Source organism: Crocodylus porosus, unplaced genomic scaffold (genome assembly GCF_001723895.1).
Source record: "Crocodylus porosus isolate Cpor-Errol unplaced genomic scaffold, CroPor_comp1, whole genome shotgun sequence".
Taxonomy (NCBI): domain Eukaryota; kingdom Metazoa; phylum Chordata; order Crocodylia; family Crocodylidae; genus Crocodylus; species Crocodylus porosus.
This window is the reverse complement of record NW_017728909.1, coordinates 45461449-45478019: the sequence shown is the minus strand read 5'-3', so window position 1 is coordinate 45478019 and position 16571 is coordinate 45461449. Positions and strand designations below refer to the sequence as shown.

General features: G+C 42.3%; 1 protein-coding gene across 2 annotated transcripts in view; it reads left to right on the top strand.

Moving 5' to 3' along the window:
* The window catches only part of THBS4 (thrombospondin 4), a 69028-nt gene that overhangs the window by 24569 nt on the left and 27888 nt on the right, over positions 1-16571 (top strand). For both annotated transcript variants that reach the window (XM_019532187.1, XM_019532188.1), the window contains exons 5-9: positions 1696-1778; positions 2573-2624; positions 4891-5063; positions 8253-8390; positions 12150-12227. In XM_019532187.1, the coding sequence (XP_019387732.1) occupies positions 1696-1778; positions 2573-2624; positions 4891-5063; positions 8253-8390; positions 12150-12227 (524 nt within the window). The remainder of the gene's footprint in view (positions 1-1695; positions 1779-2572; positions 2625-4890; positions 5064-8252; positions 8391-12149; positions 12228-16571) is intronic.

Genomic DNA, 16571 nt, shown 5'->3' with positions numbered 1-16571 from the left:
GCAATAGATATAATGTGTATGGGGGGCAGATGCTTCACTTATTGGTTCAAATGTGAATCAGGTGGGTAGGGATAGTTGTTGATACTATTTTAGGGCTTAAGGTTTAAAGTAATCATATGCCCTGGTGCTAGGAGAGTCCTGTTTTTGCACATGATAGCCTGTCTCCTGGACATTGCTTTAAAGACACCTGAAGGGTTTCCATTTTCATTTAATTAATGTTTTTTTCACAATGTTTAGCTATGCTGAGTAGAACATGTTTTTTCTTTACTGGGAACAAACAGTTCCATGGAAATAGTCTTCAGAGTGATGAATAGAGTTTGGAAGGAAAGGTCAAATAAGCCTAGATGCTATCAAAGCTGTTCTTTCATTACAAGTGAATGTTAGTAACGCATGACCAGAACATCAGGATAAACTCATTCAAGACACTAAGTGACCGGAAAAAGTCCTCTGAGACGTGTGCTTGTGTTGCTGTTGAGGTAGAAACTTTTTCTTATGTATGGCTATGTTGTGACTATAAAAAACATGCCTCAATGTGTCCCTTTTTTATTTCGAAAACACGAACACCTTAACTAAAGTTGGTGGTTTCAGTCTCATTACAGCCAGTAAAACAGTATTCACTGCCATATAGTTAGACTTGGCAAAGAGCCCAGAATAAGTATAGCAGTCTTGTACTTTTGAAGAGCACCATGTTCACACAGATGCTTTACTAAAATTTAAAAATAGATGCTATGCTTCCATTAAACATTCCATTAAGTGCAGTATAACCGGATGCAATTCAGTAAGGATAAATACAGAGTGCTTCATTTGGGGAGAAGTAACCTGCGATACGAGTATAGGTTGGGAGGAGACATCTTGGCCAGCATAATGGCTGAAAGGGACCTTGGGGTTACAGTCGATCACAGAATGAACGTGAGCTGCCAGTGCAACGCTAGTCAACAGAGCTAATAGCACACTGGGATGCATTAGGTGATGTGTCGCAAACAAGGCTAAGGAAGTGATACTTCCTTGCTATTCGGCATTGGTGAGACCCCAGCTGGTGGAGTACTGTGTCCAGTTCTAGGCACCACAGTTCAAAAAAGATGTAGAGAATCTTGAAAGAGTCCAGAGAAAGCCACAAGATGATCAAGGGCCTGGAGGACAAACCTAATGAGGAAAAGCTAAGGGATCTGGGACTGTTCAGCCTGGGGAAGACAAAACTGAGCAGGGACCTGGTGGCAGTCTATAAGCATGTAAGGGGTGAATATTGGGAGCTGGGAGGAAAAACTGTTCACTAGGATGTCCCAGGGGAGGACAAGGAGCAATGGCCATAAACTGTTAGAGGATGGTTTCAGGTTGGATGCAAGGAAGAACTATTTTATGATAAAGATGATCAGAATCTGAAATAGACTTCCCAAGGAGGTGGGGCAATCCCCAGCCTTGGAAATCTTCAACAGGAGATGGGACAGACACCTTGCTGGGATCATTTGATCTCGACAGTATTCCTTCCCAGAGCAGGGGGTTGGACTCAATGATCTTTCATGGTCCCTTCCAGCCCTTAATTTCTGTGATCTCTATTATGTGATTTCATATGGCTGATACAATGAGTTACTGATTTTCACTCTTTTTTAGGCTGACTTCTTTCTGGATTTCTGCAATAGTACTGGAAAATGAACAAATGCTACTTCGTGTTTTTCTCTTTAATTTCTGTCTCTACAGGTGATTTCAATAGGCAGTTAATGAGTCAAATGATGCAAATGAACCAAATACTGGGAGATGTGAAAGACCTTCTCAGACAGCAGGTATAGTAGGAAGCTATCAGTGCAAAATTCTGAAATCCAAATAAGAATTGATTATAAGGAGGCCTTTTACTTTCTGTATACTGAGGAGGAAGCTATTGGAGGTGGGAGAGGAGAAGACCCAGTTATGCAGATCTGATGGCCAGAAATTCCTGCATATAAGGTGTAGAGCAACTATAGCCAACAGTCTATCCCAGAGCCTAGATAAATGTATTCTCATGGTCATAAAGGGAACCAAATTCATCCCACAATTTTGTTAGGTCTCAGTGGAGTGACACCAGGGACAAATTTGATTCTGGGTGCGTCATTACTAGTATGTTGCCATTTCACAAAAGAAACGTTATTAAATGTAGGCTTGGTTTGTACAGTTCTTTTGCCCCTGGGCAATAAAGCTGTTCAGCATCTGTTTAAATCAACCTTTGTTCAGCAAAGTGCTCAAACGCAAGCTGAACTTTAGACGCATGTTTAAGTCCCTTCAAAGGCAATGTGACTTAAACTCATGCCTACAGTTGAGCTTGTGTGTAAGCATTTTGTTAATCATGGCTATAATACTTACTACCATGTGTAGCCTTGTGGACACCAGTATAGACCAGTCATCCATAGAGAGGCCTAGGTTTGTGAACCTAGCGCTTGGATTTTTGAGCTTTGATGGCATAAAACTATGTCATTGAAAGATCCCTTTTGTATCTGTGATGGTTTTATTGACATCAGGATAAAATAGCATGGTACTGTTGGCAGGCAGGGGCAAATTAGAGCTATCCAGATCTAAATCAGTACTCATTCTCTATATCCTAAAGGTGAAGGAAACAACTTTTCTGAGAAATACCATAGCTGAATGCCAAGCATGTGGTAAGTAACTTGGTATATCTGTTTCTCTTGTACAATTAAAAGAAGACAGGAGAAGATGTACAAGTGTTTTAAAACAATATCCATTAGATTGCCAAGCTCTAGCTGAGAATACCAAAATTACCCTGCCAGCAGTTTCTTCCCTTCTAAATGAATGGGGGCTGTAGCACTTCCATTGACTGCGCAGGTGGCAGTATAACTCATGGAAAGAAGCAGACTTAAGCAGTTGGGTTGGAAGCCATTTAACATTTTACGAGTTAAGGCCAATACTTCTTATTCCGCTTTGAAAATCACTGAGCACTGATACCATGTGTTCCCTCGGAGATACACAACTTAATAAACACATTAAGAACCCTAATGGAAGAATAAGCAGGCAGCCCCATTCTGAGACAGCTGGCATATCCAGGCTAATTTGAGCTGTTCCCATGTGTCCTGCATTGCAGTTATTTAAGCCTGAGATGACAAAGGCTGTGGTAGCAGAAGCTAGGTCTGTGTCTAGAATAAATGGACACTTCGGCCAGATGGTGAAGATAATAAAAGTCTTTGTAAATGTTACTGTGATACAGTCATCCATCATGTTAGTGATCCCTTTAAAACAGGGGTGGGCAAAATGCAGCCCAGGGGCCAGATGCGGCCTGCCAGATCATTCTATCCGGCCCACAGGGCCCCTAAAAAATTTAGAAAATTATTATTTATCTGCCCCGGTTGCCTATCATGCGGCCCTCGATGGCTTACCAAAACTCAGTAAGCAGGCCTCTGCCCAAAATAATTGCCTGCCCCTGCTTTAAAACCTATCTGTATTAATCAGGGGTGGAGATCCATTTCCATGCATTGGTACAGACTTTGTCAACTGCCAAAATCTGGAAGAATTTGTTTTTCTCATTTGGCCAGTCACTGTGCACGAAACAATGTACTGGATGCCCAATTATATATCCAATATGCTGATACTTGTTGTCTTTTTCCTCCCTTTTCTCTGCTCCTGGAAGATACTCTTCACTCTGAGGTAAAACAATAGCACAATGTTTATGAGACAAAGGGAACAACTTTGTTGGTTTAGTCAAAGGAACGTGGTGCCTTGTCAGTCATTTCATTAACTTTTCATGCATCAGGGACGTTTTCCTTATATCTGTTTGTTTGGGCACTCTAGTAACCTGCACTATCCTTTTCTGCTGACTAGCACCAAAAGCTATAAATCTACTGTGGGACTAATGGAAACTTAGGAACCCAAAATGAGATTTCATTGGAATTAAAACATCTAAAAAAATACAGGAAACCCCTGTTCCAGCAACTGCAAAACTCATTCAGTACCTACATTTATTCAGTTCCTACTTTTTGATCCTGAAGCTTCCTGGCTTGTCTGAATTTTGGCGGTGTGATTTGCGAGCAACTCTGTGCTTATTTCCTATCTAACGTCCATTGCAATCCAGAAATGAAGCAGAGCAGTGTCTGAACTCAATCAGAGTCTGAACCCAAGTCTCAATAGGGACCCGATCCAGCAGCATGCCCAACACATACCAACAGTGTTCAGTCCAACACAAAGCATAGCTGCCACAGTCCCTTTCAGTGAAAATCAAGTGTGACGATGGAGGTATGAGTGCCCCCTTGTATATCCTAGCAGAGTGGTGAGAGTACTACACCAGAACATAGACCACGGTGCTTCAGACCCACAACTTAATGCTTCCCAGGTCTGGGGGCACCTCCCATACATTCTGGGATGTCTAGTGTGTATTCCTGATGCAAGCCTGAAGTTCAGATAACATCTTGGGCCCAGTGCTTCCTGCTGACTTGCTCCACATTTCTTTCCACCTAGCACAAAGGTTTTAACAAATGACCATAACTCTTCCTACTGTCTAGACAGGGATCATGGATGATTAACTCTTTTTCTTCGGATCACCAACCAGGTGCCAAACTTTTAGGTGTTTCAGTGCTTAAGTTGGAATCTAAGGTGCCTTTTCAGGTATGACCAAACTCAGCTTGAAGCCTGCTGTACATTCAAGCATAGCCCGTGACGTATGAAGTACATCCATTCCCTCTGCTATAATGGAGCTTAGCAGGTTCTCGATCAATTCCTAAACAAAAATATCCTAAGCCTCATAATTGAGTAAATTGCTGTTGCACCAGGTCAGCCACTGTGAGAAATGTTTATTAGGTAGAAAAACAGTCACCCTACTGAGCAGTGTATTGGTCAGCTCTTTAGAACACTTTCCAAGTTAAACACATGGTGGATATTTCCTTTAATCACTAAAGCTGCTATTCTTTCTACTTAAAGGTTTAGGACCTATGGACTTTCCAACTTCACCTCCTCGTCCTCCCAAACCCAGATGTGAAGCCACCTCCTGTTTCAGAGGAGTCAGGTGCACAGAAACGGCAGCTGGATTTCAGTGTGGTCCCTGCCCTGAAGGGTTCACAGGAAATGGAGTTACGTGCTCAGATACTGATGAGGTAAACTATTGACCTGGGAAAAGAAGAAAATCATCCCAACTCATTTATTGCAGTAATCAGTCACTGACTCACGCTTTTTTCAGCACTTGCTAGCTGGCTGTATGGTGAATATTAATGCGTTCCAGGCCTGTTATCCACTATGTTACATCAAAGTTACATGGCCATTACTCTCTGTTAACGTGAGTGAATATGCATTTTCATTTTACTCCTCTCAGATAATGTCATCTATAAGAGGAAAACAGATGCGAGTTTAACAGTTTTAGAGATTGAAGTCCACTGTTCAGCCACAAAATGGCCCAGATTTTCAATTTAACCTTTTGCTGACAAGAAAACCTAAAAAGTTCATTTGCAAAATGTATTTTGAGGGATCTATATTAGAGATTCAAGTCTTGCTTACCACTGAAGACTTGAGAATTAGCAGTTTTATGACATCTGGTAAACCAAAGAAGTACAACTAGATTACTTGAAAGAAGTAGTAACACATTTAACATACACAACACAATTCCATACCTTTTCTTGGTCCTGAAATTTCCATTGTTTCATCCTGATTACTGTAGAAAGACATCATAGTATAATGGACTAGAGAATCAAATTCTTTGGATTTTGTTTAATCCCTGTCTGACTATACAGTTTGGTGGGAGGGAAGCTTTCTATGGTAAGGATTTAACATAGCTACATCCACCCTTTTAACTGTGTGCAGAAAAAGCTCCTAGCCATGGCAAAGGAGTGCTTCTCAAGTAATTACAAATAGGAATAGCAATCTTCCTCCTTTCTCAGAGAGTAGAAAAAATAAACTTTGATGAGTTTACAGGCATTCATGCTGTTGCATATATATATTTTGTGCGCCAGAGAGAGGCTTTGAAGTATCTATTTCTGTGTGTTATTGAAAATCTTACGCAGTAAGATCTAAGTTAAAGAAGTAACTTTTGCAGTTACCTGATTTGTGGGTGGAGACAGGCATGAATACATGACCTGATGTGAATTGTGCCTATGGTAAAGTTGGGTGCTAACATGGAGGCAAGACTTAGACAAACTGACCCATAGATGTATATAGACAATAGCTGTGTGAGCTTTTCCACATTACTTTGCTACTCTGACTGGGCCCAAGCCTGGATGGCCCTTATGAATTTGAAAGGGCATTTCAGTCTCCAGAGCCTTGTTTGAGGAGTTAAGCAAAAATGTACTACCATTACTAACACTGGAGCAGCTTCAGTGGTAGCTCTGATGGGAGAACAAATGCAGATTGGTTTCTGTTGCTCTTAACACTTCACGTTTGCTATGGGCAGGTTGAGACCCCACAATGTTAAAACACTGATATCATACGAGCCTTGTCTACACTAGTGCTCCTACCATTGCAGCCCTGAATTAACAATAGAAACAATGAGAATTCTTACCAAAAAAACTGTAATACAGATTCAATCCGTGTCCATTCAGTTCTTGGGTTTTATGCTAATTCTGCCAATGAATTAACCACTTAATGTGGAGCTCGTAGTTTACAAAGATACGTGTCTGCTAGATGTTGGACTTATGTGTACTGCATGTCTCGCGTAGACTGCCATTTGATAACAGCCTTCAGAGAACAGCTTTGAAAGAATCTCAAGGCACATCAGGGCATGGCACCCTGGTTGAGAATAACTGCCCTGCTAAATCCAGTGACCTGCTAAAGAAAGTGTAAGAGTTTTCTGAGAGTAGTCTAGGGTTCCTTTCCTTTTCGTAGGATAACATCATTTCCCTTCTATTTCTGTACTTCATGGAACCTAGTATTTAAAAGAGTTCATATGCAGTCACAGTTAAAGATCCTAAAATCTCTCTTCCAAGTGGGAACCATCCTTAACACTTTGTGAACCCTTGACACTGTTAACATCTTTCTACCAAGGGCCCCTTACCCCTAAAGAACTGTTGCTTATTTGGACGTCTATATCACAACCATAAACTACAAATTGAATACACATCCATTTTGAGCTGGATGTCGCCGTTATATTGATAGAAGTTTCTTGAGTGCCCTCTACTGGCTAATTTAACTAAAAATCTGAAAATTGAGAGCTACCTGGGCTTTATGGACGAGATACCTTTCTTAAGTTTTAATTCATATTGTACTAATCAGGAATGTGCATTTATTATAGCTTTTATTTTTATTAGAACTAAAGCAAAATTTGCCTCTACTCCTTTAAGATAATTTTCATGGTTGGTAGTTTGTCACGGTAATATTCAAATATTATGTTTACGTGTTAAAGGACAAAAAACACAGGGGACGTATAGTGCATCATACATGTTTATTTTATATACCGACACAGAATTAATAGTGGAGGAATTAATGATGCAAAGAGAAGAAATCTTTTAAAAATATGTGTTGATTTTCTATTTGTTTTTTTCATCATATTTTAGGGAGGAAAAAATCAACCTTTTCAGTATTTATATACAGATTTGGAAATTAATCGTGCTGGTTTTGGAGAATTAACAAAACCAGGCAGGATTGTTACATGGTATGAACTGTCTTTACCGATTAATTTCCAGATGTCATTCATATTTTTCCCTACCTCCAATTCATACAAACAACAGCAAAACACTGCTGTTTAAATGTGCACAGTATTAGATACTGGTAGGAAATCATGCCCCAGTGATATCACAGTTTCTGTCATTATGTGGCTTTCCACTACGTATCTTAGTCCTGACAACTCCAGTGGTACTTTAATGGATTTCTGTGGGAGATGAATCCATATAACTGAAGGAACAATTGAGCTTGTAACTTAAGGGTACTAGCATAGTACCTCAAGATTATAGTAGTTTAAGACAGTTCAAAATTATTTAAATACTACTTAACAATAATGGGCCAGACCCTATTCTGCCTTTTTGATGCATAAGGACACTTAGATGCTTAAGTGGGATTCTATTTTACCCTGCCCAAGTCTCTGAAAACCATTAATGCAAACCATTAATGAGCCCTTTCTCATGGCTTTCTATGACTTCCTTTTAAGGCTAAGATGAAAGCATGTTATGAAAATGGATGCAACCTTATGTTTTTTTAGAGACTTGAGTAGGGTGGAATAGGATCCCATTTAAGCATTTAAGTGCTGTTAGATGGTTGATAGGTAGAATGAGATCTGGCCCCCAACTTATTTTGAACTTTGAGCAGTAATCAAATGCTAGTGAATCCCTGACACATGTTAAATGTTTGGTTTGTCTTTCTAGTGCCGTTATAACCCATGTTTTCCTGGGGTTCAATGTGTGAACAGTGTCCCCGGTTTCAGATGTGAGGCTTGCCCCCCTGGATATAAAGGGCAGACAGTCCAGGGGGTAGGAATCAACTATGCCAAGAACAATAAGCAGGTGAGTGTTTACATTGCTCTATTGTTGCACTTAAAAACCAAGTTTCTAACCTAGTGCTTTATGAATGACGCAACACATGATCGATGAGTATCAGAAAGACTTGCTTTAATAACTACCAACAAGATAAAAAAACTAAATGACAGAAAAGACTCTTTTCCAATATAAAATAAACTATTAGTCATTAGTATTATCTTAGCTGCACCAAGATCTTTACCCAGTGCAGACAGGAAGCAGTTCTTGTACAGCCTCAAATTGTGGGTCCTTCACCTGTTGGTGGGTGGCAGGATGGCTTCTGGTCTGGACTGCACACAACTTGCTGACAAATCCATTTAGTTTTTGTACTGTTTCTTCAAAGTGTTTTTCTTGTTGGTTGGCCAATTCCTCCCTGTTTTGTTCAGACATGAAAAGGTTGATCATCATATCATAACTCTTAATTGCCTGGCTCCTGTTCTTAATTGTCTAGGTGTAAAGAGTGTGTTTCTGCAGCTTCTGCAATTATAGCTCAATCACAGATGATGGGCCTTGAGTGTCAGACAGGATACTTAGAAGTGTCACCAAACTTGTTTTGGGGTATTTGTTTATCAGTGGGGTCCATTTGCAGTATCTCATAACTTTTTAGACATGCACTGAATGGTTCAGACATTTTTCACACCTTAGAGTGATATTGGATATCTATTTTGAGAAATGTGAGGATGTCAGACACAGAACTTTCTCCCTATATTCAGTGCTCCTTTTACAGATTTCTTCTGAGGTGGATATTTAGTCATGTTTTCTTTAGCTGCGAGGTCAATTGAAATGTATATGCAGTTTCCTTGCCTTCACTGGCCCAGCCTTTCTTTAAAGGGCTTTCTTAGGTACATATATGTGATGTGCACATCAGGACTCTGCCAACAATTTTAACCACTTTTATTATTTTATGGCATGGGTCTGGTATTGGGGACTGCAAGCACTCCACTGTCTCAATGCCTAATGGCTTGCAAGCCATTAGCGGAGTTTGATTTTTCTTGCGGCAGTCTTGTCACCACAACCCAGGCTTGTCCCAGCCTCTGTCCTGCATTTTTATGCAAGAGACACTGTCCAAGCTTTCACAGTTTTCATATGCAGCACTATTTGTATAATGTCATTTATTTTTCAATCAATACAATTACAAATGCCTTTGGCAGTCAAGCAGAAATTGAAGTATTATTGAATAAATGACTAAATTATTTTTGCCTGACTTTCATATTAGGGTAAGGGGCAGGGTAGGTTCAGAGAAAAACAAAAACAGCCTAGGCTTATCATAAGTCATGAACATTTTTTATAGAAAATGCCAACTTTTCCATCTGATAGATTTGAATAGGAAATTATTCCCTTTCTTTAGGTTTTTATGCTGGTTCATGAAGTTCATAGAAATAATAGAAAATGCCAGCTTTATTATATGCTTATGAACCATTCTAGGGAACTCTCCATTAAAATCTATGTTCTTTCTTCAGAATTATCAGGTGGGCCAATAGCATATAGCAAGGTTAGCACTTTGTGAAATTTTAGTCATTACCAGGTTTGAGGCCTGAATTTCACTGTTGTGATTGATAGACCATGCATGGGCTCCCCTAGCTAGAAGTCTATGCCTGGCTGCATGGGCCAAATCTACCAAATGTATGGCTACTTGGCACTCAAAAGAAATTAGCTCAAGGTTTTTAGTACAATTTCTCCAGAATCCTTGTGGTACTAACCTCATTAATTATATACATCACTTTACTCTAGGGGTCAGAAAGAAACCTCAAAACTACCAGGTCATATCATAGGAAAAACAGCACAATAAAACCCAAATACTTCTCAGGTTAAGTTCCTTACCTCCCTGCAGAATTGACGGTTTATGAAGTATCCAGGGGTACACAGCGCCACAGCAAACAGCTGTGTTGGGTTGCTGCAATGCTCCAGCTGCTTGCCATGGCTTTTTTTCACAGGATACTGTTTCTTGATTCAGCTGTGTGGGACTGCTGATAAACCCCAGTTGACAGGAGAAGTAGTGCCCTTTATAGTAAAAGCAGCAGAGCAGCTCATTTATCATTTGGTAAATTTTCTGCAAATTTGGCAGATTGCAAGCTACTTGGATACAAATGACATGGCTTTACTGTAATTCATTTTTTTGCCCAGTACTTTTTAAAGTGTTTTGTTGCCTTATGGATATGTACACAGTTACCATATTTACGTGATTCCAAGAAGACCTTGAATTTAAGATGACCCCATAAAATTAGATTATATAAATAAAAAAATATACATTTCTTATCATTTCCCATGTAAATAATCTAGTTATTGGAGGGGGTAGGCAGCCTGATCCCAGACCCTTTCCCCCTTTCACCTTGCCACCATGTGCCTGCCTCTGCCCTCTTAACCTTGTTCTCCAGAAGTGCTTTCCCAGTGTCTTCCCCCCACACACATACACATTGCCCCCTGGCCTGCCCTCTGCCACTTACCCCACCCTGCCATCTGCACCCCCCCCACTGCCACATGTTGTGATCCCTGGTGGCTCTAGACCAGGTCCCTCATTGCTCCCTCACTCAGCAGTGAGGCAAGGAGCAATGCAGGATGCAATGTTGGGATGTGGTGGGGGAATCAGTCCAGAGCCAGAGAGCAGGAAGCCCCAGCACTGATTCCTTCATCGCTGTATTCTGGGTCTCCAGCGGCTTTCTGGCTCTCTGCTGAGCTACGGAAAGGCAGGGAAATCAGCCCAAAGCCAGAGAGCAGCCTGAGACTCAGCACACAGCCAGAGAGCAACAAGGGAATCAGTGCTGAGTCTCCGACTGTTCTCCGGCTCTAGGCTGATTCTCCCGCTGCTCTCTGGTTCAGCAGGGAGTCAGCCATGAACCAGAGAGCAGTACAGGATCCAGCACTGCATTGCTAAAATGCTTCATTTTCTTTATGATAAATGAGGACAAAACCTCATCTTGGAATTAAGTAAATACAGTATTAAGGGTGGATGAATCTAGTCTAGTTATTTTCAACCTGTGGTCCTTGGAGTCATGGGAGGTCCACAAAGTATGTCTAAGGGATCCATGAAAGTTGACTATGACCAATAAAAAGAATGTGAATACCCACACTTACAGTTCAAAGCGGTCTGTATCTCCATTCAATTTTTTTTAGGGGTCCAAAAATGAAAAAAGTTAGAAAACCACTGATTTAGGCTATGGGTAGCACAACCTTTAATTATTGTATAGGGGAAGGTTAAAAACAAAAATAATTCTGGCAGGCAAATAATTTTCATACTAGCCAGTGGCCTGTGGGTAGGGCGATCTCCTGGAAAAAAGGAGATGTGTGTTTTCTTATTGAACAAAAAATGATCAGTACCACACTCACCTCTAGCCGTGTTTTGTGTTGCACTGCTTGTATGATCCCAGCTTCAGACAGTTGTTAGGATTGTTAACTTCACCTAAGGAACCAGAGACTTAGCAAAGATTAGGCACTTCCCAGGCTGATTTGGATTGGAATAGGCAGGAGTGAATTACTTGTGTGGCCAGTCTGGGTTGCATCTGAGACATGCAGAACCATGTTTTACTATGGGAGATTTTAAGGCCAAAATGGAAGCAGATAATGAATCTAGGCACCTAATCAGTTTTGCAATCACTATCAGGGGTCAATTTGAACTTAAGACTTAGCTAAATTCTACCCAAGTCCTGTTTAGGTACTTCAGAAATTGTTAGGCTCTAACCCTAAGTGACTTTCCTCCACAGATTTCAGATTCACTATCTTTTCATTACAGCCTTTTTGTTTTTTTGTTAGGTCTGCTCGGATATTGATGAGTGTAATAATGGTGGAAATGAACTGTGTGTTCCCAATTCCCACTGTATAAACACCTTGGTAAGCTACCTTCTATTTACTATTTTCAAACATTGATCATTTAACAGTTACATTATACTAAGACTTGGATCTAGAGTTCTGATGTAAGAGGTATCTATCGTATCTGTTTAGAGTGAATAAATAAACAAAAGGATCCCATTCTCTGCCTCTTAAGAATTTAACTGGTCAGTATTCAATCTGTATGTAGTCAACTTGTCTACATAAACTGTATTGCTACCTCTTCACTCCAGCAATGGCAACAGGTCCCCTTTTCATTCCCTGTAGGTGAAGGAGTTCTAGGAACTGTGTGCATTTGAAAGAGAGGCATCCCCTGAGAGAATATATCTTCACATCCCCCACCCAGGAGTAGCTACAGCAAGCTGTACTCTTCTGGTAGGAGCAACAGATCCACTTCTCAAAGATCTTTATAGTGCCAATCACCTTAATATGGTGGCACGCTCAGAGGGAGTCATCTTCTAAATGCCATGCTTGGGATCATGGATGACTGGTGCCACCAGTGGCCAGTCAGCGACCAGGGTCGGCATGATCAGGGATTGCTTCTCCTGATGCCCCCATTCCCCGGCTGGTGCTTTCAAGGGGGGACACCAGTACTCTTGCCTGCTCCCCCTACTCGTCACCACTACTTAGGATAACTTCCACTTTTCCCTGAATCACCAAGGCATTTTTCTCTATGTACCATAAATCGGAGACCCAAGGGGACCTTGCTGTCCAATCGCCACTTCTATTAAGTCACACCCTGATCTTCAGCAGATATTGAGGGCTTCCTTGAACCCATACAGAGGGTGGCAAATTCCCGTAGAATTTCCTTAGAGTAGAAACAGTAACACTCCCTGCCTGACATGGTGCACCCACTTATGAGGCAGTCATAGACCCAGCCAGGATGATATGGGATATGGCTATCCCGCTGCCAAGGGGCAGACAAAAATATGGAGTCCACAGCAAATGAAAATGCTAGGTTGAATAGAAACAAAGAAAATAGAAAATTGGAATAATTTGGTAAGAGGTTCCCTCTCCTCCATTAGTTTCCATTTCAGGATTGCCAGCTACCAGGCTTTCCGAAACCATTCTGATTTCCAAGTTTATTGGAGGATGGCAGACCTGAAGGAGTCCTTTCCCCTTCATAAGAGGGGATTTAATATCTGATCATGGAGGGACACCTAGTGGCAAAGATGATCTTTCAAGTGTCCCTGTACATAGCCAGGTTCATAACTTCAGTGATTGTGATATTTAGATCTTCCTGGTTAAAGGGTTCCAGTTTCCCAGGGGTTGGAGCTTCTTTCCAGCTCAAATGGTGGAAGACTGGCCATTTGTGAGTCTAGAACTGAGACTCTGCACACCTGAAAAGAGGCTACAGCTGGACTTTATTGGGGGGGTGTTATCCCTCCCTTAGAAGTGCTAGTTCAAGCACTAAACTTTGACCCCTAAGCAGAGTTGTTGTGTTATGGAGATGCCAACTCTATGCTGCTTTCCCTTCCTTCTGAAACTGCATGGCTTGCTTTTAGCCAGCATGGATCATCTGAGACCAGTGGATCCTGGATGTGGCAGTGTAGTTACTCCATCTAGTTCAAATCACTGCCCTCTCACAACATCCCTTCCCCATCCCTTTTAGGGGCCTTCTCCTGAGAGTCCGCTGTGGGAAGAGGTCCATTCCCTTGGAAGTAGGAGCCATAAAACAAATTCCCCACAGCTAAGGGGGAAGGATTCTGTAGCAGTTACTTCCCATTTCTGAAGAGGAAGAGTTTAGAGACCATACTAAACTTCCTTAGGTCAAAGATTGTTCGTTCATTAGCTTATGGTCAAGATAGTTACCCTGGCAGCCATTATTCCCTCCCTATATCAGGCGGGGACTGGTTCATATCTCTTGACTTTCAGTATAGTTCCTTCCTTGTTGCCATAAAGCACTTGCACAGAAAGTGTCTCTAATTCATGGTTGGCTGGGACAACTGCCTATGCAAAGCCCCAAGAGGTTTCACCAAAGTACTGGTAGTAGCAGCGTGCTTACAGAGTTAAGGGATTCCAGTTTAACCCTACTTCAGTGACTGGTTACTAAGAAATACTTAGGGCTGTTGGGTCTCAAAACTGCTAGAGAAAGATGACCTGTTTCTATCCCTGGGATTCTTTGTCAACTACCAGAAATCTAATCTAGCTCCTGCTCAGATAGTAAAGTTCAACAGCGTTTACCTGGTCTTAGTGTTAGCAAGGGCTTACCTCCCAAAGGACAGTTTTCAGGCACTTATCGATCTTATCTTGTTAGTCAAAAAGTGCCCATATATGAGGGTAAGAATTTTCTTGTTGCTGCTCTGGCACATGGCCTTCTGCGCACTTGTGATGCTGCATATCAGATTTTACCTTGGGTACTTCAGATCGGGCTCTGTGAATCTGTTTTAAGGACAAAATGAGACTACATATCAACATGCTGGAGCTCAGAACAGTGCAGGAGTCTGCCTGGTCATCTTCCCTTATACTTGAGGGTGTCATGACTTTTCAACTGATAACACCCAATGTTTTACATGGGCAGGGTGGTGCCTGATCTCCCTGCTTATGCAATTGCATTATGGCATGGGCACATAAGCTAAAAAAAATAATCTGTCTGTGGAGCACCTGGCTAAGCTTCAGAATGCTACAGCAGATCTAAGCAGAGTCATCTCCGTATCTCGTGGGGAGATCAAGAATTTGGTATGTAAGGACAGTTTGTGAAATGGAAACTCCAGTCACAGACAACTGAGATTAGTGGCAAATACTCTACTTTATTTCCCAGTGGAGCTCAGCCAGGTTCTCTTTCAGATGCATACATAATAAAATGGTTGAGGAATCTGCTGTATGCATTCCGTCTCACTCTTCTTTATCCCATAAGTCTTCCACAAGGTGAGACAGGCCTGGGCTCTAATGACACCAACAGCCTTCCCATGGCTGAGGCAGTTTTGGATCTTCTGTTCCTGATGATGGAAGATCTTATGATGCCCCCTTTAGTTCAAGACCTACTATCATGGAGAAGAAGGAGGATTTTCCACTTGGATCCCCTCTCCGTTTTCCAGCCTGGATGGTGGATGGCACACTCAGATATAGCAGGATTCAGTCCAGAGATGTGCTTGTCCACAGAAAGGATTCTTCCAGGCCTACCTCCTTTGCAGAATAGGCTAGGTCTTTGTTCTGGTGCTGGGCAAGAAACACTGCCCTGGCCAAGTCTATCATACCTGAGGGGCTTGATTAGATGCTGGATCTAAAACACAAGGACCCTTTCTTCCTCTCAGTTAGGGTCCACCTGGCAGCTATGTCAGCCTTCCATCCTCCAGTCAATGATCTGCAAGGCCTTTCTCACCAACTTCCTTCACGTTTCTTAAAGATTTGTCCTCTGTGGGAGCTGAACCTAGTACTGACATTTGCTCATGAGATTATCGTTTGAACTTTTTAATACGCTCCCTCCCGTTGCACCTGGTGCTAGCCATGGGCGACAACCTGGTGAGGGGTCTGCGGGTGCTTGACTACCTGGGCAACAGTGATCATCGCCTGCTGGAATTCACCATCCAATGCAAGGTGGCAAAGGCCTGCAGCAAGGCAGCAGCCCTAGATTTCAGGAGGGCAGACTTCAATGAGCTAAGGAGAATAGTTGGGGAAGCACTGAGGTCCTGGAGGGGAGGGGAGCCTGGTGTCTGAGAAGAGTGGTCGTTCCTTAAGGAGACGATCCCCCAAGCCCAAAGGGAGGTAATCCCAACACGGATCAAAGGGGGCAGGAAGGCGCAAAAGCCCCCATGGCTCACCAAAAGCATCCAGGAACATCTCCTAACTAAAAGGGAGGCATACACCCAATGGAAGGGAGGGGCCATCACCAGGGAGGACTGTACTGTGTTTGCTCGGGGATGCAGGGGGGCGGTCAGTGAGGCCAAGGCAGAGATGGAACTGGGACTAGCTTCCTGGATCAAGGACAACAAGTCCTTTTTTAAATACATAGGGGGCAAAAAGAAGGTTCCAGGTAATGTGGGGCCCCTGCAAGGCACGCTGGGAAATTTTGTTGTCACACCAGATGACAAAGCTAACCTATTTAACAACTCCTTTGCCTCCGTTTCCCTAGACAGGGACTGAATCAGCCCCCCCACCAAGACCCCCTCAGGCCCCCAAGGGAGGCGCACCTAGGCCAAGGGTCAGTGAGGATCCTAGTGAGGGAGCTTCTGGAGGGACTGGACGTATTTAAATCAGCAGGTCCGGATGATCTCCACTCCAGAGTGCTGAGGGAATTAGCTGAGGTCATTGCGGGACCCCTGGCACGGCTTTATGAGCACTCGTGGTGCTCTGGTGTGGTGCCAGAGGACTGGAAAAGGGCCAACGTGGTTCCTATCTTCAAAAAAG